The 27,316-nt window shown below is 44.1% G+C and overlaps 1 protein-coding gene across 3 annotated transcripts in view; it reads right to left on the bottom strand.

Annotated features, from left to right (window-relative positions):
* The window catches only part of ANO6 (anoctamin 6), a 128,975-nt gene that overhangs the window by 86,431 nt on the left and 15,228 nt on the right, over nucleotides 1-27,316 (bottom strand). The window contains exon 1 of one of the 3 annotated variants that reach the window (XM_077472880.1): nucleotides 3,571-3,647. The exons of 1 other annotated variant lie outside the window; for it this stretch is intronic. In XM_077472880.1, the coding sequence (XP_077329006.1) occupies nucleotides 3,571-3,607 (37 nt within the window). In that variant the 5' untranslated portion in view covers nucleotides 3,608-3,647. Of the gene's footprint in view, nucleotides 1-2,311; nucleotides 2,663-3,570; nucleotides 3,648-27,316 lie in introns of those variants that run through there. One more of the 3 variants, XM_077472879.1, reaches the window with a different exon arrangement.

The raw sequence follows: 27,316 nt of genomic DNA, 5'->3' as shown, positions 1-27,316 counted from the left end.
GCAGTGAAAAGTTGATTTCCCTTTCGTAAATAACCCCCAATGTCTATTCAAAGGAGCGCGGTTTGGGAGCGAGCCTGCTTGAGTGCCCCTATAGCAAGAGGCTTGCTATTGGGGTCACTTGGCAGGAGGAGGAGCCAGGACCACCAGCAGGGGACTCAAAAAGAAGAGGTTTGGGGGGCTGCTCTGTGCAAAATTACTGCACTGAGCAGGTAGGCATCATTTTTGTTAAAATGGCAATCTTTAGGCCTCATGCACACTAAAAAGCTATAGACTGCTGTAAAAATGCCAAACAAAAAAAAGCTAAGGTTTTAGCATTTTTTGTCAGCATTTAGCACTGTTAGCCTAGAGTGTAGGCTACGTTTAGTAGCTACAGCGTTAAGAAGTGGGCTACCCTTAACAACCAGTGAATAGACCCCTAGTGACATTACCAACCAAGGGTATGCTGGGTTGCTGATGTCACAAGGTGACACCAAGAGCTATCAGACAGCGGGAGCCTTATTTAGGACTGGAGGTTTATTTTTATTTTTCTGGGTTGGCGGCGGCAGCGGACACCGCAATTGACAATGGATCTAAAGCGGGGTGACATTTTGTGTTGTATTTTATTAACTTTTTATACTTTTTTGGTGAATGAGTAGGGGTACTATGTTCACATGTTAAAGGAGGCTTCCAGGTTCCGATAAGCCCCCCATCCACAGGTCCTCCACAACCAGCAGGGAGGGTTGTGGGGAAGAGGCCCTTGTGCCCATCAACATGAGGACAAGGTGCTTGGGCCTGGTATGGATTGGAGGGGAACCCCCACGTGTTTTTTTTTTTTTGTATTGCTGGCAATGTTTTTTTGTTTTGTTTTTTTAACATTCACTCCCCGCTAACAGCTGATCACTCATTCGTTGTTAAGGATGTGCAGGCTGAACCCACTCCTTAAGAACCAGCTAATCAGCCGGCAACCTCCACTCACTTCAAAAAATAATTCAAAAATTAGCCAAATGCTGGAGTTTGGGGGAGTTTTGTAGCGTTTAGAAACTTTTTTTTTTTTTTACAGCTTCTAAATGCCTATGCCACTAAAAGCCTATGTGTACATGGACACATAGAACAGCATGGAGAGATGTTTGAAAGCTCTAAAAAAAAAAAAAAAAAAAAAAGAAGGAAGAAGGAGGAAGAAGACCGACGCTTAATTTTTATGCAAATTCTTATGTTGGCTTGTGAACTAAAGTGACAACATGCACATACTTTCACTTATGTATACAGAAGTGGCGGCTGGTGTTGAATAATTCAAAACCAAATACCACCCCCGCCCCCAGAGGCAGACATGAATGCAGGGAACACCAGGAACGGCCTCCTTACCTTAGGAGGCAGATGTCCAGCCCCGGATGACTTTGATCTCCCCTCCTTCTCCCCCCTCCCTTGTCTGAGCCACTGTGGGTGAGCCATCGTGGTGGCTGGTGAGTCAGTCTTCCCCTGCTTCAGCTGTGGTTCTCCTCCCTCAACACCCTTGGCCAATAAGATCGCTTATCCTTTCAGCCAATCGGGAAACGGGTCTCACGACCCGCTTCCTAATTGGCTGGGAGGAGAATCGGTGTTGCAATAGCAAATATTCATTCGCTATTGTCACACAACTGGGTGGGCTTCGGGCACAAAGCTCTGCACCCCAAGTCCTCCCTTTTTTTGAAGCCTATTAAAGCTTTTGGCTCAAATCCCGTGCAAATCCCCATTGGAATCCCGCTTCCGGCGCCCTGTATGTAGATTAGGGATATCTCCCACTGCCAGCAAGTTCACATTACTCCTGTGCATATACCTCATAAAGTAGCGCTGCAAGACTGGGCATAGAGGTGTCTGCCCAATGTTTGATCAAAAAGTAGAACAGATTTGCCCATCTACACAAATGAGATAGATGGAGGAATCCTCCTTGCTGTTCTATTGTATTCGGACATCAGGGCTTCCTCCGCTGTCAGAATATACAGATCAAAATTCATCCATCTATGGCTAGCTTTAGAACCCTCAATACTAAATACTTAAAAAAAAAAAAAAAAAAAAAAGGGGGAGGAGTAATCAAGAAACAATGTTGACCATAAAAAAATAAAAAAAAAAAACCTCTGGATAGGAAGAATTTATCAGTATATAAAAACAGCTATTTAGTAATTATCCTGTTTGGATTATGTCCAACAAATCACTAGAAGTCTGTTGCTCTGTAATCCAATCTGCTAAGCAATACACGTCAGTCCATTGTATAACAATGAGGAACTTCACTGCAAAGTTCAGTGCTCAGCAATACACCCAAGTATACCGGGTCATCACAACAAAGTACAATACATACCCCCCTCAACTTGTGGGGCTGTGGCAAGCAGACGCCACTCTCTCTCAAGTCCATCTGACATGTTGGGATGACGCTCCACGCCTCGGGAAGCACAGTGTCTAAGTGGTTAGCACTTCTGCCTTGCAGCACTAGGGTCATCAGTTTGAATCCAGGTACTCCAGTTTCCTCCCACACTCCAAAGGCATGCCAATAGGTTAAGTGGCTCTAGTATGTGTATGTATGAATGCAAGTTAGGGACCCTAGATTGTAAACTCTTTGAGAGCAGGCACTGATGTGAATGTACAATATATGTAAAATGCTGGATACATTGACGGCACTAAATAAATAAAGCCTAGCTTGTAGTGTTGGAGCTCTTACTCGCCCTGTCGGCTGCTCTCTGGTTTCAAAAGGTGTATAGTCCTCCTCCCCTCCTTCATCGTGGGGGGGGGGGGAAAGTGGGGGGTGCCCCTGAGCAGTTCTGACTTTATACGGTCAACTTCCTTTTTACAAACCCCTCCTCATTTACTTACATTACCCATTAACCTTTTCAGACTCCATTGTTGTCTTCATGGTGCAGGCATTAGTCGGGTTACACAGCACCTGTGGCCCCTGGATGGGAAAATACGCCCAAGTTTTTTTATTATACAGCTCCAGGTGCCCACATGCAGGAGGCAACAGAGTTGGTAACTATAACTGGAATCTCTTGGGTACCCAAGACATAAAAAGAGCCAGGCACTGACTTAAGATGACACCTATATTATATTTGTCACATGTGCCCAGAGGACTCCCTTTGGCCAGCAGATAGTCCAACCCTGCAAGCAGTGATCTCATCATGGAGCAGCCGTGGCTTTCACAAACAGTAAGTGCCACTGATCAATACACATACATACACGGCGATTCAGTTCGCATTGTGCGCTATACAAGTACTTCATTCATTCAGCCGAGCACTAGCAGAAACTTTTTTTTGATATAAGTCACTGAGTAATATACACAACAACCAGTATACAAGTGTATGGAAGGTGGGGAGGTTCCTATATGCTACTATAATGCAAGGGTCAGAATTAGCTGTGACATATTGATTTGTACTGGAATAATTCCCATGAAATCTGAATAATTATTTTACAAGACACACACACACACACACACACACACACACACACACACACACACACACACACACACACACACACACACACACACACACACAGTTCCTACCACATTCCATAAGTGGCTAGCCAGAAACAAGGAGTTGGAGGGTACAAAGGATTTTCCCAACTTACAGATCAAATGCTTCCAGTGCTTGAATGACCACATCATGTAGGTTTCTATTTCTAAAGATCAGTGTTCTCTCACGATCAGAAAAGACTTGACGATCATAGCTGCTTTGCCTTTGTCAAAAAAAAGTAAACTGCATGGTTGGTAGAAGAAATCCAAATGTTTGTTTTTCCATATGAAAAGCAACCAACGAGCAAAAGCATAGCAGCCAATAAGAAATAATACTTATCAGGAACGCTCATGTCAGCCCAAGATAAAAATTAAACAATTGCCAAAATGATTCTTGTCTCAAAGTTTACTCGGCTGATTGCATTTAAACATTATGGTCAGCCCCGTCCGACAAGCCAAGGATCAGCTTACACGTAGATACAACCTTTCATCTGCCCTATGAAGATCCAGAAAGACTGCATTTTTTCTCCTTAGATACTTGACCATATCAGAAGGTCAAATCTTACAGATTGTTTTTACAAACCTCTAAGTTCTCTTTAGCTATTAAATCTACATCAATACTACAGAGTAAAAATTATTAAGTTTGGAAAGTGCTCAGATTAAGGTATGCAAAAGCTTCCTGCTCAAGGCTCAATGACCCATCCCTGGCCCCATTCGGCTGCCCGTCCTGTGATTTCCCCACTGACGACTGAATGTAAACAAATGGGATCAGGGATTCTTGTTGACGTCATTACCCAAATACGGCAGTAGACATTTTTGGTTAATGGTGGGAATTTCCTATCTGGTAGCTGAATGGGGCCAGGAATGCATTATTGGTTGCTGCACAGTTGACGGCATCCTAACAACCAATGGCGCTATCAGCCAACAGCATCCTAACAACCAATGACGCTATGCAGCCAACAGCACCCTAACAACCAATGACGCTATGCAACCAACAGCCTCCTAACAACCAATGACGCTATGCAACCAACAGCCTCCTAACAACCAATGACGCTATGCAGCCAACAGCATCCTAACAACCAATGACGCTATCAGCCAACAGCACCCTAACAACCAACAGCCTCCTAACAACCAATGACGCTATGCAGCCAACAGCCTCCTAACAACCAATGACGCTATGCAACCAACAGCCTCCTAACAACCAATGACGCTATGCAGCCAACAGCCTCCTAACAACCAATGACGCTATGCAACCAACAGTCTCCCAACAACCAATGACGCTATGCAGCCAACAGCATCCTAACAACCAATGACGTTATGCAGCCAACAGCATCCTAACAACCAATAACGTTATGCAACCAACAGCCTCCTAACAACCAATGACGCTATGCAACCAACAGCCTCCCAAAAACCAAAGACGCTATGCAGCCAACAGCATCCTAACAACCAATGACGTTATGCAGCCAACAGCATCCTAACAACCAATAACGCTATGCAACCAACAGCCTCCTAACAACCAATGACGCTATGCCGCCAACAGCATCTTAGCAACGAAGGACAGTATGCAGCTGACAGCATCCTAGCAACCAAGGACACAGAAGGGCTGAACATGTACCAAGGATGAGGTGCCCTGCATGGCAGATCAGGGGAAGAGTCCAAGTAAGGACAGGTGGGGGTATGCATTTCCAGGTCTGTTGGCTTGAACAGACCCTGTTCCAGTTGCACGTGGAACGTAAAAGGGGTGAGAAACTTGTTTTCAGTGCAAGGTAGGTAAATGTGGTTTTGTTGCTTTATGAAGCCAATCTTTCAGAAAGGAAAAATTTGAAGTAATGCTCTATACTGTTTGAAAAATACACATGGGGAGGAAGCCCTAAAAACACAAAATCTAGTGGGTGAACCGGCTCATTACAAAATCTCCTTTTCAAGCGAATTCTCAGAATAGGGAAGTGCCTCCCAATGCACATACAATTTATTAATAAAAACAAAACAAAAAGAGCTGCACTAACCTTGGTAAAAATTTATAAAATCGTGCATAGACAAATGAATTAATAGTCCATATAGATCATCAAATCCACCAAACCTGAAAGATGAAGAAATGTGTGCCCCTTTAAAATGTTCACCATAACAATAATGTGAATGTTGTCACACCACAACCAAAAAAAGTGCACCTCCACCACATAGAAGACACACTTACCAGATAGCAAGGTTAGAAGGTATACTATGGGTTTGTTTGTTTAAAAAAAAAAAAAAAAAAAAAAAAAAAAAAAAACTAACATGTCATACTTACCTCCACTATGCAGTTTGTTTTGAACAGAGTGGCCCCGAACGTCCTCTTCTGGGGTCCCACGGCGGCTCTTGTGGCTCCTTTCCCGCAAGAGCTAACCACCTCTGGGAAGCTCTCTCCTGAGGGGGTTACCTTGCGGGTGGGCTCCCGTGTGATACACTCGGTGGCCATAGCCGCCAAATGTATGACTCGGCCCCGCCCCCCTGGTGCGCAGTGTCATTGATTTGATTGACAGCAGTGGGAGGCAATGGCTGCGCTGCTATCAATCAACCAATGGAGAGCCGACTAGAGCTCAGTGAAAGCAACGTGGGATCGCGCCCAGGGAGATTCGGGTCCCAGGTAAGTAAAATGGGGGCTGGGGGGCGGTGACTGCATGGTGTTTTTTTTCACTTTCGGATGCATCAAGGTGAAAAAACACAAAGATTTGCAACCCCTTTAAGAAAGCTTGCGGCTATTGCCCAGCCAAGGCCTTTATCCTGAGGGAAATTCTAATGTCAGCTCATGGACGGATCACACTCCATGTGAGGTAAGGCCAAGCAGACATCTGTATACTCTCAAAGGGACTAAGGAGTCAACTCCGCAATCAGTGAATAATTAGGCCAGGATAACCCAAAAAGAACAATCTCGCTATAGTGAAAAACCAACTACACCTTTAATAGTAAAAATGGTAATTCACTTACAGCAAGGAACAGAATAAAAGCATAGATAAAATGCCGGCTGGCTGGCATAGACCACCCATCCTTCCGGGATCGTAGCAACGTGGTGACATCAGCACGTCCCTCCTCCCAATGCGTTTTGTCACAAAATTACAACATCTTGTGACAAAACGGTTTGGAAGGAGGGATGTGCCAACGTTAATGCGTTGCTATGATAAGGACGTCTGCTTGGCCTTACCCCGCATGGAGTGTGATCCATGAGCTTACATCAGAATTTCCCTCAGGATAAAGGCCTTGGCTGGGCAGTAGCCACAAGCTTTCTTAAGCTTGCCATCTAGTAAGCATGTCTTTTATGTGGTGGAAGTGCACTTTGTTTGGTCGTGCTGTGACAATATTCACAATATTGTTACAATGAACATTTTAAGGGCCGGTTCACACAGCGAGCCGCGGCGAGGCGTCTCCGACTTACCTCGCCGCGACTTGCGGGGAGCTCAGCGGCGACTTGCAGAGGACTTCTGCATAGAAGTCAATGCAAGTCGCCCCCGAAGTCGCCCCGAAGTAGTACAGGAACCTTTTTTCTGAGTCGGAGCGACTCGAGTCGCTCCTCTCAGAACGGTTCCATAGTACTGAATGGGGGCGACTTGCGAGAGCGAGGCGAGGCGAGCCGTGTCGCCTCGCCTCGCGTCGCAGTGTGAACCGGCCCTAAAAAGGGACACACGTTTCTTCATCTTTTCGGTTTGATGGATGGATGACCTATATGGACTATTAATTCATAATTTATGACCATGCACAATTTTATAAATTTTCCTCAAGCTTAGCGCAGCTCTATTTGTTTTTTTTATTTGTCATTTTGCGTGCATCTCACAGCAGAGCTGCAGCTTTTTATTTAATTTTGTTTGAAATTATTGTTCAACATGTGTTAGTGTGGTATTTTTCCATTTGCACATACAATTTATTCTCTACAAAAGGAGTTAGAAAATATAGGGCATGTCTGCAACAATGACTTCTACCACTTAGGCTTGGTTCACACTACCGAAATGCGACTCTGATGTAATTTACTGTGCGTTTACGTGGTGCAATTTTTCATATTCTATAGGGCCAAGTTGAACTGTAAATGGCACCATAGTAGTGCAGGAACCTTCTCCAAAATTGTAGAATTCAGTCGCATTGATTAGCATGGGCACTATTGAAAACAATGAGGTTTCTCTTGTCTTGCGATGCAAGTCGCATCAGAAGTCGCACTAGTGTAAATCAGGTCTAATCAATACACATTATCACCCATAGTGAAGCTCTATACAACCTGATCTTCACATCAATGCTAGAATCAGGCACAGCTGGCAAAAATCCTTGAGCTATAACGGTCAAGAAAACATCAAGTTTCTCATTTTCTAAATGATTCTCCTGCAGTGTCTGCTTTATAGCAAGCTCCTAATTGACATTTATGATCTTAACAATACTGCCAGATGCCGCTCTGTGTGCCCGATTTAGATATGATCAAGAATCTTAAATGTAGCCACTGCCTAGCTCTGTTGGAAAGTATTAGAACCGGATGTTTAAAAAAAAAAATAGAAACAGGAATGCAAGTTACGATACAAACACCGATTCCTGACTACGGGCCTAAAAAAAACTTTTCCATCTGGCCTTTAGACAGAAAGGAACATTTCCTACATGCAATTGCTACAAAAAGCACAATGAGAAATCATTCCGCTAACACTTCAAAAAGAGGTTGTTAGTAGTTTCAGATACATGCAATAACAACTACTTACTGACTAGACTACCAATGGCTGCTTTACAGTACACTCAGTCCTACTGGACGGAAATTCTCAAGACATCCAACAGATATTGCCAGAAACAAGAATGGTAAGTGTTAAAAATCAATCCTAGGCAGATAAAAAAAAAAAAAAGCACTAACTGTATTAATAAAAAAAAAAAAAAAAAAACACACAACGCAAAAAAAAAAAAATTTAAAATGGGGAAGGATTGCAATAATTGTAGGTGCCCAATTTGGACCCGCTAATAGTCTTCTATATAAAACTGAACAGTAACACACTTGCCGAATCAGGTTCATGTGCTGGCATTGAACATACTGACAATAATAGCAGAACTATAGATAGAAAAAGAGAGAGTATGTATGTATGTATGTATGTATGTATGTATGTATGTAGAGGGGTGATCATGCCCTCCTAGTGTGTCGGCTGGGTTGTGTTGACCAAGTGACAATATTAAAATGGTTGTAAAAAAGAAAACGGAAAAAAAAAAAAAAAAACAGCAAGCCAAAGGCATAATAAGCTAGTATGCATAACATACTAGCTCATTATGAAACACTTACCTTAGATCGAAGCAGTTGCAGTGGGTCCCCGCACACCGCTGTGACTGGCGACATGTCCCCTGGAGTTATTTCCGGGTTCAAAGGCATGCGGGAGCCGCTGGTCACGGCATGGCTCCTGAAGAAATGTCACGAGCGGGCCGTTTCTTCAGTGCACATGTGCGGATGATGTCGGCACATGCGGATACAGTGAACATCTCCTAAACTGTGCAAGTTTAGGAGATATTCACAGTACCCACAGGTAAGCCTTACTATAGGCTTACACGTAGGTAAAAGTGGTGTAACAGGGTTTACAACATGGGTGTTCAACCTGTGGCCCTCCAGCTGTTGCAAAATTACAAGTCCCATCATGCCTCTGCCTTTGGGAGTCATGTTTGTAACTGTCAGTAGCTTGCAATGCCCCATGGGACTTGTAGTTCTACAACAGCTGGAAGGCCACAGGTTGAGCACCCATGGTTTACAACCACTTTAAAGCAAACTAGAAAAGAAAAGCAATTAGGCTGGTTACAACAGGGGTGCTCAAACCTTTGAAGAGCACTGGCCACTTAAGTGATTTGGTAACCAGTCATGGTCCACAATTAAATGAAATGGTTCAGAATTGTTCATTTTTGTGTTGAACAGCATAAATGAAGATTTTAAACAACAATCAGAGTCATTTTCCATCGGACCAATGTTTATCCACAAAATTCACATATTTATTAACCAGATCACCATCAATCCCTCACTTGCGCTTGCAGCCTTCAATATTTCAGGATCTTTGCAGCCATCCCTTGAATTGCCAAAACTAGGACTGTGGACAATCTAAACAAAAAACACAACAGACCAAGGAAGCGCATGCCCTAGGAGTGCAATAAAACGTCTTTACTAAGCAAAAGATGAAATGACACATAATGCACTCACATGTTCCCCGAATGACACCAAGCTCATCACACAACTATGAGAATCCACCTTCAGAAACCCTATATGGATGTCACTGGATGTAATCCACTCAGCTAAAGCTCTTTGAGTGTTAGGAAAGAGTGAGAAGAGCAGGGAGATGGCCGCCATAGCGGCAGGGAGATGGCCGCCATAGCGGCTTGTGGGTATGACAGCTGATGGGATAATGAAGGAGGACTGCCAATCACTCAGTTGGGCAGCATGCACCCTAGGGAGGCTGTGCAGGATGCCATTGGTTTGAGGTCATGGGCCACATCAGATGGCTCAGTGGGTCATGGGTTAAACATGTCTTGATTAGAACATTTTCCATAGGAGTGTTGAAGCATTGTTTTTTTCTTTGCTTGTACTTGACACATACTGGAGTGCAGGGACAGTTAGTATACAAAGCTTAAAGACCATTCTCTAAAGTGAGGTAACCTGTATAAACAAAGTACAATTTTATAATCTTTTAAATGATAAGTTCACCTTTCGCAACATGTTACATCCTGAATATTCAGGGTGTAACATGTTACAAATTGACTAGCTCCCACACTTCCTTTATCTGACAGCTTGGGGGGGCTCACTGTCATCGGGAGCGATGATCGCTGTCATGTGACTTGAAGCCCACCCCACAGTTAGAATCACCCCCTAGAACACGCTTAACCCCTTCATCGCCCCCTAGTGGTTAACTGCCAGTGTCATTTACACAGTAATTAGTGCATTTTTATAGCACTGATCGCTGTATACATGACAATGGTACCAAAAACACAAAAAGTGTCAAAAGTGTCCGTCAAAATGTCGCAGTCCCTATAAAATAAAATATATTATATTAATTTATATATATTTTCGCAGATCGTTGCCATTAATAATAAATAAAATAAATAAAAATGCCATAAATCTATCCCCTATTTTGTACACGCTATAACTTTTGCGCAAACCAATCAATATACACTTATTGCGATTTTTTTTTACCAAAAATATGTAGAAGAATACATATCGGCCTAAACTGAAGAAAAAAAAATAGTTTATATATTTTTGGGGAATATTTATTATAGCAAAAAATAAATAATGCGTTGCTTTCAAAATTGTCGCTTTTTTGGTTTATAGCACAAAAAATAAAAACCGCAGAGGTGATCAAATACCACCAAAAGAGAGCGATATTTTTTGGGGGAAAAAAGAAGGACGTCAGTTTTGTTTGGGTGCAACCTCGCATGACCGCGCAATTGTCAGTTAAAGCGACGCAGTGCCAAATCGCAAAAAGTGCTCTGGTCAGGAAGGGGGTAAAATCTTTAGGGCCGAAGCGGTTAATGAACTACCATCGTGCTGTGCACGTTTTGGTAGTTAATTGAGGCCGGGTTCACACTGTCTTTGGCGCAGCTCACAGCAGGGGTCCAATGATTCCCTGTTCTCCGTTTCAGGCCCAAATTATTATATATTTTTTTCAGACCTAAAAAATGGAGCCAAAGACGCAATGTGCAATCCGTTCCATGGCCGCCCTGGAATCGTGTTAACCGGCTCCATTGAGAGCCGGGTACGCTCTCCTGTCATGCGAATTGGAATACGGGGAAACCCACACCCAATTTGCATCAGTGAGAACCCAGCCTGAGTGTTCCTAAGGCTGCGTTCACACTGGGGCGGTATTCAGGCGTTACAGCGCTAAAAATAGCGCCTGTGTAACGCCTGAAAAAAACCGGCCCCTTTAACTCCAGTGTGAAAGCCGGAGGGCTTTCACACTGGAGCGATGCGCTGGCAGGACGGTGAAAAAAGTCCTGCCAGCCGCATCTTTGCAGCGGTGAAGGAGCGGTGTATTCACCGCTCCTACCCATTGAAATCAATGGGACACCGCGGCAATACCGCCGGCAAAGCGCCGCTGCAGCGGCACTTTGCGGGCGGGTTTAACCCCTTTTCGGCCGCTAGCGGGGGTTAAAACCACCCCACTAGCGCCCGCACACCGCCGCTAAAACTACGGCAAAGCGCCGCTAAAAATAGCGGCACTTTACCGCCGACGCCGCTCCCGCCCCAGTGTGAAAGCAGCCTAAGGCTGGCCATACATTATACAATTTTCTTCTATCGATTTCCTTTAGATTTACCAAAACCATATAATATGAGGTCAAATCTAAACACTTTCAGTTTGTGTGCAATCAGGCAGGCCCTTGTACTACACAGTTGAAGGTAAATCTAAAGGAAATTGAATAAGAAAATTGTATGGTGTATGGCCAGCTCAACAGAATGCATCTGCTGATTGCTGGTTCAAGGCTTTACAGGCTCCCGCAATAAAGAATAATAAAGAATAATAAATGCACATTTTTTTTACATTTACATTTTAGATTTTTTTTCCTAAAAAGTGAACTTGTCCTTTAAAGTTCAATGCTAAACTAAACTATAGAAAAAAAAAAAAATAATAATCTTGGTTTTCAAAATTATTTGAATAAACAAAAAAAAAAAAAAAAAAACAAACAAACACACACACACACACGAAATTATACTGATTGTAATTAAACATTAAAGTTAAGTATGTGCAGGCAACAAACATTAGTTGGCACAAGCGTGACCCAGCATTTAATTGCAACAGTCACTTTACTTACAGTGACCGGGTGCTTTGCCCTTGTAGGGCAATCGAATGGATGGGGGATGGGGGGGAAAAAAAAAAAGATAAAATAAATAAATAAAAATTCAATATGTGAGTAATCATGAGCGAAGCACAGGTCCTAAACCTCCAGGATTTCCTAAACTGCCCATTTTATAGATTGAAATAAAATATCTGAGCAGTGCTTGCAGGACCAGAACTAAAAAGGTGAGGTATAAAGCAACATAAGATTTAGCTGGATCACCACATGTAAGCTGTAATACCATTCAGACATCTGAAAACACCTGTACATAAATTGAGAGAATTTACATTGTGTGCCGTTTGTGTTGCCTTTTTTATGTATATATAAAAAAAAAAAAAAAAAAAAAGGAACACACACACACACACACACACACACACACACACACACACACACACACACACACACACACACACACACACACGACGTTATACTTGCATTAGGCGATGCAGCAACATTCCAGTCTGCATTGTAGGTAGCACCAATATGAACTATCGCAGAATAAATGCCACGGTCTCTAGTACACAATCTATATAATACCATATATAATATTACACAACTAAAGCATGACACAGTCTAAATGATGATTGGTTGTCCTCATTCTCAGTGGATATATGCAAAAACAAGGACACACGCAAGCTTGTTATTGCAATCCTATATTGTGTTTCCAGCTTGTTGTCTCTATACAGTGCTCCGGTTCGCCAATTTCCCAATGGTAATAAGCATGTCACAAGCGCATTATACCATATACACAGAAATGATGTAAAGTTCATTTTAGGGATAGCTTTGCTATTGTAAGTAGGGGTTGGGCGAATTTACTCGGGTTTGAATCACAGAGGTGATTGCCAATGACACTGTATTCTGGCATCACATATTCTACATATGCAATTGAGTTTTTAACTTTTATATGCATTTTATTCATATATTGACAGTTGGATTATATGTGGTCAACATTATATATAAAATGCATTAATATGGATTCATTACATATCAGCTTACCATTGTATCCTCTTTGTGTATGCAATATTCATGTATAAAACAACAATGTTGAAAACGAGTTATTCATTGGTCGTATGTGCTGTGCCTCATTTACCCACTTGCCATCAAGCCGCCGTCACTGTACTGCGGCAGGTCGGCTTGTTCCCGCGAATCACTGTCATTGTACATCGGCTCGGGAAGTTTAGTTTGTGGGTGCATGCCCACTGGTCAGCCAATCAGCAGGTCCGGATAACTCGATGTCTGCCGGCCACCCGTGATCGTTCCCCGTAGTGACAGAATGGGGAACTGCTTGGGTAAACAAAGGAAAATCTCCATTCTGAAAGGGGAGATCACACAGATCCTGCCTCTGCTATGCTATGTGTTTCCCCAGGCAGCCCATCCCCCAAACAGTTAGAACACACCTGCAGAGAACACATTTAACCCCTTGATCACCCCATGTGAACCCCTTCCCTGCCAGTGTTATTAGTACATTAACAGTGCATATTTTTAGCACTGATTACTGTAATAATGTCACTGGTTCTCCAAAAAAAAAAAAGTGTAAAAAACGTCAGTAATGCTGCGTACACATGACCGGACTTTCCAGAAGACTAGGTCCGATGACCTTCCCGACTGACTTTCGGTGGAAGTTCCGACAGACTTTCCGAACGAACGGACTTGGCCACAAATGAATGGACTAAGTCCATTCATTTTGAATGTGATGACGTAAACGTGACTTTCAATAGCCAGTAGCCAATAGCTGCCCTTGCATCGCATTTGGTCTGTCAGACCAGCACACAGACGAACAGTTTACCCAATTTGAGTCCGTCAGAATTGAGTCAGTCGGATAGATTTGAAACATGTTCTATTTCTAGGTCCGTAGGATTTTATTCCCTAAAAACGAACGGATTAGCCCACACACTATCGCATTGTCTGACGGACTAATCCCGTCGGACCTAGTTTGCTGGAAAGTCGGGTCGTGTGTACGCAGCATTAGGTGTTCGATCTGTCCGCCGGAATGTTGCAGTCCCCTAAAAAAAAAAAATTGCAGATCACCACCACTACTAGTAAAAAAATAAATAAAAATGCCATAAATATATCAGCTATTTTGCAGATGCTATAACTTTTGCGCAAACCAATCAAAATACGCTTATTGCGTTTTTTTTTACCAAAAATTATGTAGAAGAGTATATATGATTGGCTTAAGAAGAATGGAAGAATTTTTTTTGAATGTTTTTTTGGAGGAAAATTTATTATATCAAAAACTAAAAAATATTGCTTTTTTTTCAAATTTGTCGCTGTTTTTTGTTTATAGCGCAAAAAATGAAAAACCGCAGAGGTGATAAAATACCACCAAAAGAAAGAGCTATTTGTGGGGGGGGGGGGGGAAAGGATGTCAATTTTGTTTGGGTACAACTTCGCACCACCGTGCAACTGTCAGTTAAAGCGACACAGTGCCGTATCGCAAAAAATGGTCTGATGGTTAAAGTCCCAGGATAAATAAATTGGTTGTATGAATTTTTCCATTCAGGTGGCTTAAAGTGGTTGTAAACCCTTACATATACCCAGTCAAGTGACTGACCTTACTTGATTCACAGAGATGAAACAAATCCTTCTACATAAGGTGTACCTGTTTATCTGCCTTCTCTTCTCTACAGGTGTTCAAAGTCCAGAATTTAAAAGCTTGTCTGAGCTGTCAGAAAAAGGAAAAAAAAAAAAAAAAAAAAAAAAAAAGCGGCAGAGAGCTGAAGTCACACTCTGCTCAGTCAGAAAAGAGTTGCTAGAGCTGATTGGAGGAAAGGAACACACCCCCCTTCATACAGTTCACAGGAAAAGAGTTGAGTCTGTCAGTCAATCAGCTGGAGCTCCCTCTCGTCTCCATTTTTCTCAAATCGCCTTTCAGGACAACCCCGGAGAGAGTGTAGCTCCACCTTGTCATTAGGAAACACATGCCCACTTTAAAAACACCTCCTCTTCCTCCATGGCTTCAGTTATTGTGTTTCCTCCTTGGAGGAAGCATGTGCCTGAACCAGGGGAGAGCTACACTCTCTGCAGCGGAGTAAGGCTTACCTTTCGTTACAGGTTGTTTCTTCTTTTGACCCCCAGCAGCATCTCCAGTGGGGGAGGACTCCTGGAGCTCCTGGTCCCGCCGTCTCACGGGAGTAAGGACCCTCGAAGTGCCGGCGTCGGGTGCCCGGTGTCCGCTGATTTAGCACAGGGAGGGCTCTGTCGCTGGCGGAGGTCGCTGCAGGTCAGCGGCGTGGCTCCGTTTTCGGCGCCGGGTCCCGGGCGGCGACAGCGTCGTTTACGGTAACGCGCAGGCGCTCTGAGGGGGCGTGGCGCCGTGGTTCAAGCACCTGGAACGCAGGGATCATGGGGCGGGTCAGGTGACCGTGTGCTTCCGCTTCCGGCCGGCCCTGATGACGCGGCGGCCGGGAAAATTTTAAAAAATGACGGAGCTGTTTGTGATAGCTGCCTTACTCAAGTGATGGAGGAGTGTAAGGCAGCTATGGCGGAGACAGGCGCCCCTAGCACCGGTCCAGCCCAGGTACGTAAGGTGCACTGGCACCCTCTGCTTCACTGTTGGGCTATGTCTTTGTCTGTTCCCCCCTCTTGGGGGCCTGTCGCTGCAGGTCAGAGGTGGACTTCGCTCGGACCTTTTGCAGCCTGGTTCTGGGGTCTCACTAGTGGTCTGTTTGGTGGTGGGTCTCTGCACTGGCTTGGTGTTAAGCAACTGGTTGTTGTGAGCTTTTAGTGAGTTAAACCTGTATGTCGTTTCAGGAAAAATCACTAGGAAAAGCTAGACCAGGTCAGAGAAAATGTCCTTCTTGCAAGACCTCCCTCAGAGATTCATGGCAGAAGGCAATGTGCAGAAATTGTATCAGAGAATTGGTGGAAGAGGAAACATCTCAACAATATAAGGATTTGTTTTCTTCGGTTAAAGAGCTGACAAACTCCTTGAGTTCAGTCAGATCCATCCTGATACAAAACCCTCCCGCACAGACCGAGCCTCAGAACTTACCGCCCAGCCCCAGGGCGTCGTCGTCCAGACAGGTGGATACCGAGGATTCTGGAGACGAATGGGGTAGTACTCTCATCTCCTTCAGGGACTCTGAGGAGGAGGAAGAGGAAGAAGATAGCAGGGGCTCTAAATTCAAGCTATCACTAGAGGAAGTAGATGATATTCTTAAAGCAATCTACACTACTCTAGAAATTCAAGAAGAAAAAGTACAACTGTCAATTCATGACAAAATGTACCAGGGGTTGGACGAAACAAAACGGAGAGTTTTTCCAGTCCACAGGGTCCTCTCAGATTCGGTGAGAAAAGAGTGGAAGGACCCAGAAAAAGCCCCTTTCTTCTCTAAAGCTCTCAAAAGAAGGTTTCCCTTCGAAGATAAAGACTCAGAGGTTTGGAACAAAAAACCCAGAGTCGATGCAGCTTTCTCGCAGGTATCCAGACGAACGGATCTAGCCTTTGAGGATATGGGGATCCTTAAAGACCCAATGGACAAAAAAGCTGACTCCATCCTTAAAAAGGCTTGGGATGCTGCGTCAGTCAGTCTAAAACCAGCTATGGCAGCTACGGTTGTGGCCAGGAATCTGGAATGTTGGGTAGAGAAGCTGAAGAGCCATATTGAAGCGGGGACACCCCGCAAGGATCTCTTAGAGTCCTTTCCACTGATCCTGAATGCAGTCAAATATATGGCGGATGCATCAGCAGAATCGGTTAAACTGGCCGCTAGGTCTTCGGCTCTTGTAAATTCAGCCAGGAGAGCAGTTTGGCTGAAAACATGGTCTGGGGACACTGCTTCTAAGGTCAAACTGTGTGGTCTACCCTTCTCGGGTGACTTGCTCTTTGGACCCGATTTAGAGTCTGTGCTGGATAGGACAGCCGATAAAAAGAAGGCTTTTCCAGCTAAGAAAAAGCAGGTTGCCAAAAAGAATTTTCGTGCTTTTCAGCAGTCCCATAAAAAAGACCAGGATCGCAAGAGCAGATGGGGTTCACAGAAGGGCATAGGCAAGGGTGGAGTCCTCTTTAGATCTCCCCCAGAGCAGTCCCCTAAGAGCAAGTGACAATATCTCCCCAGTGGGGGGGAGACTGTCAGCTTTTCGCAAACAATGGGACAGGCTGTCTCCAAATCTGTTCGTGAAGAATATTGTCGATCAGGGGTACAGGTTGGAATTTTCAGAACCACCCCCGAGCAGGTTTTATGTGACAACATTGCCAAGGGATCAGGAGAAGGCCTCTGCAATGAAGCTTTTGTTACAGGAGCTGATACAGCAAGAGGTTCTGATTCAAGTCCCAGTAAACCAGCAGGGCAGGGGTTTTTACTCACATATTTTTCTGGTGAAAAAACCCTCAGGGAAGTACCGTTTAATCCTGAATCTGAAAGTTCTGAACAGGTTCATTCGGTACAAACATTTCAGGATGGATACAATTTTCTCCATCACAAAGTTGTTGTCCCCAGAATGCTTCATGGCATCCCTGGATCTAAGGGATGCCTACCTTCATATACCCATTCATCAGGCATCGCAGCAGTTCCTGCATCTGGCATTGAAGGTGGGGAGTTCGGTATGGCACCTCCAATTCAGGGCTCTGCCATTCGGACTCTCGTCCTCTCCCAGGGTCTTTACGAAGATTATGGCAGAGGCTTTGGAGCCCCTGAAGTTGAAGGGGATTCCAGTCGTCCCTTATCTGGACGACCTTTTGTTTTTTGCAGACTCCAGGGAGCAGGTCCTAGTCAATCTCCAGAGGGCCCAGTCTCACCTCGAGGGCCTGGGATGGCTTCTAAATCTAGAGAAGTCAATCCTGACCCCCTCACAGGAAATGAAATTTCTGGGGTATACGTTAAATTCGATCCTCCAGAAAGTTTTCCTGCCGCTGGAAAAACAGGAAAAGTTGCAGCTAGCTGTACAGCGGATACAGAGCAACCAGACAGTCTCAGTCAGGACGGCTATGGCAGTTCTGGGCCTGCTTATGGCAGCAATCCCGGCTGTTCAGTGGGCCAGGTTCCATTCCAGACCCCTTCAGAGGGAGGTTCTGTCAAGCTGGTCCCATCAGGATCCTTTGGAAAAACAGCTAAAAATTTTGTCAAGGACGAAAAGGGCTCTTTGGTGGTGGAGAGACCAGGCAAACCTCTCAAGGGGCCTGGTGTGGACCTTTCCTGTGGACAAGCGCCTTACTACAGACGCAAGTGCCTGGGGCTGGGGAGCCCACCTGGATGGTCAGACATCTCAGGGGGTCTGGTCCAAACAGGAAGCTCAAAGATCATCCAACTGGAGGGAGTTGAAGGCAATCTTTCTGGGATTAGTGGCCTTTCAGCAGAGTTTGAGAGGCCACCATGTCCAGGTGTTGTCAGACAACACAACAGCGGTTACCTACATTATGAAGCAAGGGGGAACCAGAAGCAGGAGCTTGATGGAGCTGGCCAATCTGTTGTTAGCCTGGGCAGAGCAGAACACAGCCTCACTATCGGCAGTGCATCTGAAGGGCTCTCAGAATTTGTTTGCGGACCTCCTAAGCAGGCGCAAATTGCTAGAGGCAGAATGGAGTCTAAATCAGGAAGTGTTCCTGATGATCTCCGAGGCCTGGGGGGTTCCACAGGTAGACCTTTTTGCCAGCCAGCAGAACTCAAAGGTGGACAGATTCTTTTCTCTTCACCGAGGAGATGCAGCAATAGGGTTGGATGCATTTGCTCACCCCTGGCATTACCAGCTGTGCTACGCCTTTCCCCCCTTTCCTCTAATTCCACTAGTACTGAGGAAGTTCAGGGAAGAAGGGACAGACTTAATACTAGTCACTCCTTTTTGGCCAAAAAGGCCTTGGTTCGCGGGTCTTCGAAACCTAGCCTCGAAGCCCCCATGGAGGTTACCACTCAGAAAAGATTTGTTATCCCAGGGGACAGTAAATCATCCAGAGGTGGAACTTCTACAGCTAACCGCCTGGTTTCTGAGGAGGACCTATTAAAAGCCATAGGTCTTTCAGATAAAGTAGTAAAGACCCTGCTGTCTAGCAGGAAGGCAGTTACACAGGCAATTTACATGAAAGTCTGGAAAAAGTTCAACTCCTGGTGTAGTTCTAGAGAACTCAAGGTCAAGAGCACGGTGTCCATATTGGAGTTTCTCCATGAGGGAATGGAGAAGGGTCTCGCAGCCAGTACCCTGAAGACTCAGGTGGCTGCCTTATCAGTCTCTGCAACCCCAGCGAATGCAGGAGAGGAAGTTTTTCACACATGGGATGTGAGAAGGTGTCTACTACAGTTTCTGAAAATGACTAAAGATTTTAGAAGATCAAACGCCCTTTTTGTGATATTTTCTGGATCACGCAAGGGGGAGAAAGCTTCTAAAAGTACGCTGGGTAGGTGGCTTAAGTTGGCTATAACAGAAGCCTATAAAGCAAAAGGAGAAATACCTCCCTCAGGTATTGCTGCCCACTCTACTAGATCCACGGCAGTTTCCTGGGCTGAAAGGGCCGGTGCAACGCCTGAACAAATCTGCAAGGCTGCCACTTGGTCCAGTTATTCGACATTTCTCCGGCACTACCGGTTAGATCTACTGTCTGCAGCAGATCAGGCCTTCGGCAGGAAGGTACTGCAGGCAGTAGTCCCGCCCTAGGGTAAGTTTCTCGGTTATCCTCTCCGGGGTTGTCCTGAAAGGCTATTTGAGAAAGACTAAGTTAGACTTACCGGTGACGGTATTTCTAAGAGCCTTTCAGGACAACCGTTACTTCCCTCCCTAGGTTATGCTTAGTAAATGTATTAAGTTCTACCATGGTGTTGTACTTTCTGTGCTTTGTTTTCCAGTGTCGGAAGGCCACAATAACTGAAGCCATGGAGGAAGAGGAGGTGTTTTTAAAGTGGGAATGTGTTTCCTAATGACAAGGTGGAGCTACACTCTCTCCGGGGTTGTCCTGAAAGGCTCTTAGAAATACCGTCACCGGTAAGTCTAACTTAGTCTTTCTCTTGGTGTCAGGAAAACTCGTCAGAAGTGACTCATGCAGATAGCAGGTGAACAAAGCAGCAGACAGAAATCACACTTAGTGCTCTTAATTGAGACAAGTACACAATTTGGAAAGATTGGCTTTGTTCCTATTTCTGAGGTTTACAACCACTTTAAATACAACAGTAGCACCCCAGACTAAATTTATTTCAACTTTAAGCGTAGGTTCACATTGCAGCGATTTGACATGTCAAATCACATGCCAAATCAGCGACTATTGCACCGCCCGAATCGGCGCAACGCCCACTTTGCTGCGCCGCACTGATTCCCAAAAGTAGTTTCTGTACTACTTTTGGGGACTTTGAAGTGCAATTTGCATAGACATCTGTGCAGCAATCCACATAGATGTCTCTGAAATCGTCCCCGAATGTCGGACTGACATGCAGGTATGAAATTGTGCGAATTTAGCTGAACTTGCACGCTTTCAATCCCGCTGTCAGTGTGAACCTGCGCTAAGGGCTGGTTCACACTGGTCCAACATACGCTCCAACTTCGAGAGCACAAGTCACATTATGTCAAAATTAGCGGTTCCCTATGAGAGTCATCTTAAAGAGGAGGGCCAGTTTAAAAAAAAAAAAAAAAAAGTCAGCAGCTGCAAACACTGCAGCTGCTGACTTAATAAAATCACTTACCTGTCCAGGGCGCCCGCGATGTCGGCCGCCCGAGGCCGAGCCGTCCCTCGGCTCTCGGGTCCCGGCGCCGCCATTCCCTGTAAGGGAAACAGGCAGCGGAGCCTTACGGCTTCACTGCCCGTTTCCTACTGCACATGCGCGAGTCCCGGAACTACTGCGCATGCGCGAGTCCCGCAGCGCTTTCTGAATGGGACGCGCTGTGTTCTGGAACACACAGTTCCCAGAACACAGCGCGACCCATTACCCAGAAGACGCCGCGACGAAGACAGAAGACAGAAGATCTCCGCGGAGGAGGAAGAGGAAGATTAGGATAAAGTGCCTAGCAACAGGCATTTCTGGTAAGTAAAAAAAAAAAATTCTTCTCATTTTATTTTTTTTAGATTTTTTTTGTCATTTTTAACATTTTTTGGTTTTCAGGGTGGCCCTCCACTTTAACTGGTCTGACTTGTGTCGGATCTACTTTGAAAAAGGTTCCTGCACTACATTGGTCCAACTTGGACACGATTTCAGCCCCATTTGGTCTCGCTAGCCCCCCCCGCCTTTTCCTTAACTGCCGACCTGCATGCTCGGACATGGGCCTGGTATGGATCCTGGCATGGACCCCGTTTTTTTTTTTAACTTGGCGTGGGGCTCTCACTCAAGATTCATACCAGACTCTAGGGGCCTGGTATGGTCGGACCAAAGTCAGATCCCGTTCATTGAAGTCGCATGGAAGTCGGACATAAGGTTGCAGGACAAAATTGGATCGTAAGTCATCCGACTTCCATGTCAGAGCAGTGTGAACCCAGCCTAAAAAGGAGGCTTTTTAAAGTAATTTTTGTTACACTTTTTTTTATGACGTCACAGTCCCATCGTGCCTCGGGACTGTGACGTCATAAGGGGCGGGTCACAGATGACATCACCCGGTGACCCCGACCCATGCCTATATAAGTTGTTGCGCACCGCACACACGCCATTACAGCAGGAGAGAGCGTTGTGTCAACATCGGAGGGAAGAAGACAACAGAGAAGACCAGGCCACCGCTAGAAAAAAAAAAAAGAGAAGAAGATAGCGGATGAGCCCGGCAGAAGACAGTGGGAGAAGAGGGCGGAGAAGTCGGAAGCGACCCCCAAAGTCGGAAGAGACCCCGGAACTGCCTAATAAAATTACTTTAACAGCTTCCCAACCGGTGCACGACGATGTATGTAGCACTTATTTCTGTATAAATGGTCCCAAAAATGTGTCAAAAATGTCCGACGTGTCCACCATAATGTCGCAATCACAATAAAAAAAAACAAAAAAAAACAAAAAAAAAAACGAATTCATTAAAATGCCATAAAACTACCTATTTTTTAAACGATATAAATTTTGCGCAAACCAATCAATAATCACGGCTGAATGCTAAACGCGGCTTAACATGCATTGAATTCAATGCAAAACACGGGGGAAAAAAAAACACGTTTTTAACGCTACTTTTTTCCTGGCGTCTGTACTAGTTTTACAGCCTGTTTTTTTTTAAAACGTCCATGTGCACATAGCCTTAAAATATACAACCAAGCTCTCACATACTGTACATTGGCAAGTAACAAAACCGTTTCATAGTAAAATTTGCAAACTTTGCAAACTTCCTTTTTTTACAGCACCACACTGCATTGCATTAAAGTTTGATAAAATCTCAATACAGAGTGCGCAAAAATACTTCAAAACCACAGTCCCGCATACCTTGAACCCTCGCTCTCTGTAATTGTTTCCAAAATATTGAGTTCATATATTTGTTAGAAAATAGCTAGTGGAGGAAAATGTTCGAACACTTGAATAGGCAGCAGATAGAAAAAGATACTGCAGGTTTTGTCTTGTAATAAAAAAAAAAAAAAAAAAGAAGGAGTGTGTTGACGGAGAGATAATAGCCACAAATATTATTCAGTGGCTTAGAGGATAAGTTCACATTTTGTAACATGTTTGACCCATATTCAGGGTGCAACATGTTTTTGTTGCACCAGCCCCTTGCACTGTCCCCCTCCCCACACCCACATATCCACCACTATGAGAACAAGCAGGGGATCTTCTTCCCTAGTTGGTTATTGCAATGAGGAAAAAAATAAAAAATAAAAAAAAGGGGTGGAGGGGCCGCGTCATTCAGTCACAGAGTTCTGTGAATGTGAAAACTACAGACAGCCTTTGCAGCTGTTAGCTTGTAGTTCTCAATGTACTAACAGGGTGCTGTTGAGCACTCTGGTAGTTCATTGATCCTGCCAGTCAGTGTGAAACTGCCTGTCTGTACGATGTACAGGCAGACAGCTTATGTTAAAAGTCTGTAGGAGTCCTGCGTGGCACCCACGATCTGCTGATTGCTGGTGCAATACTTTTCAGGCTCCTAAAAAAAAAAATAAAAAAAAAAAAATGTATGTGCATTTTTCATTTTTTTTTTAATAAGTGAAGTTATCCTTTAACAGTATATAAGCAGCTTGGTAAAGTCTCAATGTAAGTGGGAGGGACATGGCAGATTTTAGGTTGAAAAACAGTGTATTATATTAGAGGCAATTGTAAGAAATATTTTACTATGGCTGGGCAGCGTGCAAGCAGCTTGGTTGGGCCGTAATAGGAGAGACCAGGTAAATTTTATCTTGCAATAAACATTAGGGTCTATTATCAAAGTGAAAAATGCCATAATATTTTTGTGTATTGAAGTACAAGACAGGATTTACTTTGCAACAAACAATAGAATTTTGAGGTTACAGCTGCTGTGGGACACATTTACAGTGTAGAAGCACCAACAGTAAAAAAATGGGTCAGAATTTTGTTTTGTGGGGTCTGGATAACAATTAAAAGTTCAATCTGTAGCATCAGCAGGGGTTTTGATGTCAATGGTAAACTTTACACAAACTTCCTGCCGTCAGAAAGCACAATGGCTACAAGGCAAGCCAGAAGCTCCAGCACATACTGTGAAAACTCTGACTGTACAGCATGGCACCCTAAAACAGACATGTCCTGCCTCTAGATGGTGCGCCCTGACCACCATCTTGTCCTGCAGAATGCACTCCCCCCCCGACTTCCTCCATGTGCAGAACTTCTGCCTCTTACTTTAAACTCGCCTAACATTTTTCATAAAGGGAATAGTACTACTTAACTATATATGCTGAACCTTGACCTTTGGCTTCAACATCAAGAGAGTAACTGACCTGGAATGAGTAGGCATGGCATGAGTGCAGACTTCACTTACATTGGTTTGTGAAGCCAAGACCAGCAGGACAGCCTCAAAAAGGATCAGAAGAAGAGAAGTATAAAAGAATTGTACGTAAGAGGAGAATTAGGAGATCATCAGCAAATGTACACATTAATGCAACATACACACGACCAGACTTTGACGGACTAGGTCCGACGGTCTTCCTGACGGACTTTCAGCAGAGTTCAGATGGACTTTCCGAATGAACGGACTTGGCCACAAACAAGCACACCATAGTCATTTTCTAAAAGCATCTTGAGGGGTCTGCTGAACATGAATTGACAGTTCTTTAAACAACTCATATACATAAAACAATATAAATGGCTGGATGTGGCGATAATCTCATGTTTATGATGACAGGCAAATGCCCACCAGCCCAGAACTTCTGGGAGGTCTCCCCCGATTATTATCGCTTTCCATCTGAGATGAATAATGCCGAGAGCATCTTCCAGACCTACTCTCTCCACATATTCCCTCTGCATTCACATGCTAGGTCTGTCAGTGGAATGGCTGGTTTATGCCCGCTTATCTGACCACTCTCTGATCTCTGTGGACAACCTCAATGCACCCCATTGCAGAATAGAATTGTAATAGGCATTGTAATAGGCAACAATATGCATTTAGGCCTATACAGCAAGTCCAAGAAGTCACTACAGACACTGATCTAAGGCGGGGGAAAAAATAAAAATAAAAATTGGAATGGACATGGTTTTTCAAAAAGTGTGAAGCTTGACATCGAACTCTAAAGAAAGGAAACTTTACTGCCGAAAACAAGCATATAAAGAACAAGGGAACGTGTTATGCCGCGTACACACGACCGGACTTTTCAACCTCAAATGTCAGACAGAATGATTCCGGCAGACCATTCGATCGTGTGTGGGCTGCAGCGGACTTTTGATTTGCAAAAGTCTGACAGACTTTATAAATGGAACATGTTTCAAATTTTTCCGACAGAACTCCGCTGGACCCAGTTCCTACCGAGAAATCCGCTCGTGTGTATGCTAGTCCGACGGACAAAAACCGACGCGAGGGCAGCTATTGGCTACGAACTTCCTTATTCTAGTCCAGTTGTACGTCATCACGTTCGAATCTGTCGGACTTTGGTGTGATTGTGCGTGGCCAAGTCCATTCATTCGGAAAGTCCGTCAGAACTCCGTCGAAAGTCTGTCGGACCTAGTCCCTCGAAAAGTCCGGTCGTGTGTACGCAGCATTAGGCTCCTTTCACACTGGCAGAGGCAGTAGAATCGGGTGGTTTACCCACATTTTACTGCCCCCCCCCCCCCCCCGGACTGCTCACCTACAAGCAGCCATGATTCACATTGCCGAGGTTGTGGTACTTTGCATCTTGGTGCGGCAAAAGCTACACTGCCTGTCAAACATTTAATGTAGGTGTATAGGACTGTGCTGCATCGGATGTGGTCCTGCAATGCAAAATCCCAATTCCGCAGTAAAATAAATAAATAAAATCCCTCCCAAAAAAAAAAAAAAAGCATTAGGCATTACAATGTCACCTCCTGAACACCTGCAAAATCACTGCAGACTGATTTTCAGGGGGGGGGGGGGGGGGGGGGTTGGGGACTGGGAGCAGTACACTGTTGCTGGTGTGAAAGGAGTAGAGTAAATGTATGTGAATTTTGGATTGTTTCAGTGCGTCCTATTAGACACATGCTTGCTTTATTTATAAAACGTTATCTGGGAGACAATGTATGATTTAAATGTAGCATACAATGTAAATATTATATTAAAGGGATATTTAACCCTAAACCAAAAAACTGAATACATTGCAGCTCACCAATCCTTAGTTGAAGGAGCCCCAGGGGCACAGCAGAGAGCAGAATTGGCAGTCTGGGGGTAGGAGGGGACTGTTCAATGTACTAGCAGCTTTAAATACACTAACAAATAAATGCTAAACCACAGATAACACTGCAGTTACACAAGTTTCTGCAACAGTTTTTTTTTCTTTTGGGACAAAAGACAGATTTAAAAGTGTTATTAAACCCACAACATTAAAATCAGTCTGTATATACAGTACAGTTCACTGTGGAACCTAAGGGGTTAATAGTCTGCATTGTGTAAAAAGGCTGTTTGATCCTGTCTTCTCTGATCCTCCCCTCCTTCCACAGTCCCCAATCCAGCTCCTAATAGAACAGAGCCTCTGGGGGCAAGCTGCACATGCTCAGTTTGGAGCGCATTGCTAGAGTTTTTTTCTTCTTCTTGGAAGGGCCAATCAGTACTGTCCAGACAAAGGGTCAGGGGGCATGCAGTCTCATAGGACAGTCAAAGGAGAATGAAAACTCCTACAAGCTTTAACCAGGCACTGATAGAAGTCACAAGACTTCTATATACTGCTGATGAGAAAAGGTATTTAGCAATTTAAATTTACTAAAAGTATTGCATTTCCATGTTCTGTGTACTGTGTACTGTGGGAGACCAAATCTAGTGAATGCAGGGACCTGGGTTTAGTAACTTTAATTTCTAGATCACCAGGTTGGAAAAAAAAAAAAAAAAAACCTAATGAAGCCATTACAGCTAACAATCGGTAAGCTGTGATATAATAAATGATTGCTTTTGGGTATAAATCTGCTTTTAACATTTACTCAGTGTCCCTTATTCAAGCAAACAGGATCATCCCATTGTTTGACTACTAGGAGGTAATAGTTACATTTGTATTACATTTCTCAGGCAAGCCCACATTGTAACGGTGCAAACACAAAAAAAACAAAATGAATTGTACAGGAAATAGGTGGGGTCCAACTGAGGCCACAGAAGCTGCACAAATGCTTCTTCTATGTACTTTGGTACATTATTAAAAAGAAAAAAAAAAAATTATCCTAAAACTGTGTTATGGCACACACATCTGGCACAGGCGCAAAAAAAAAAAAAAAAAAAAAAAAAAAAAAGGAAAGAACAGATCATGCACTATGGGGAAACATGGTCAAAAGTACCCAAAAATCACATTTTCATTATTATAATGTTTTTACGGATCTGAATCGTTTTCTATGGGCCCATGTGCATGGATCAGTAAAAGTCAGCATTTACGTGTATATGCCAGAGGCACACCTCCAATATCAGATTATCAGGGAAAAAAATAAAAACCAACTAGCCTGGGTTTTCAAAACACTAGCCAATGGCGTCTGCTAGTGTCCAAAGATGTTAGATTGTCCCTTTTTCCAGCAGTTTTAGTTTGGAATGTTAGGGAAAGTCTGTAGGCACATTTACGGCTGGTTCATACTGCTGCGATGCGAGAACCTGTGCAAATCCAGTAGA

This window comes from Lithobates pipiens, unplaced genomic scaffold (assembly GCF_037356315.1).
Source record: "Lithobates pipiens isolate NorthernLeopardFrog02 unplaced genomic scaffold, aLitPip1_a1.2 Scaffold_8, whole genome shotgun sequence".
Classification (NCBI taxonomy): domain Eukaryota; kingdom Metazoa; phylum Chordata; class Amphibia; order Anura; family Ranidae; genus Lithobates; species Lithobates pipiens.
Note: the sequence above shows the minus strand (reverse complement) of the source record. Positions and strands in the feature narration are given on the sequence as shown.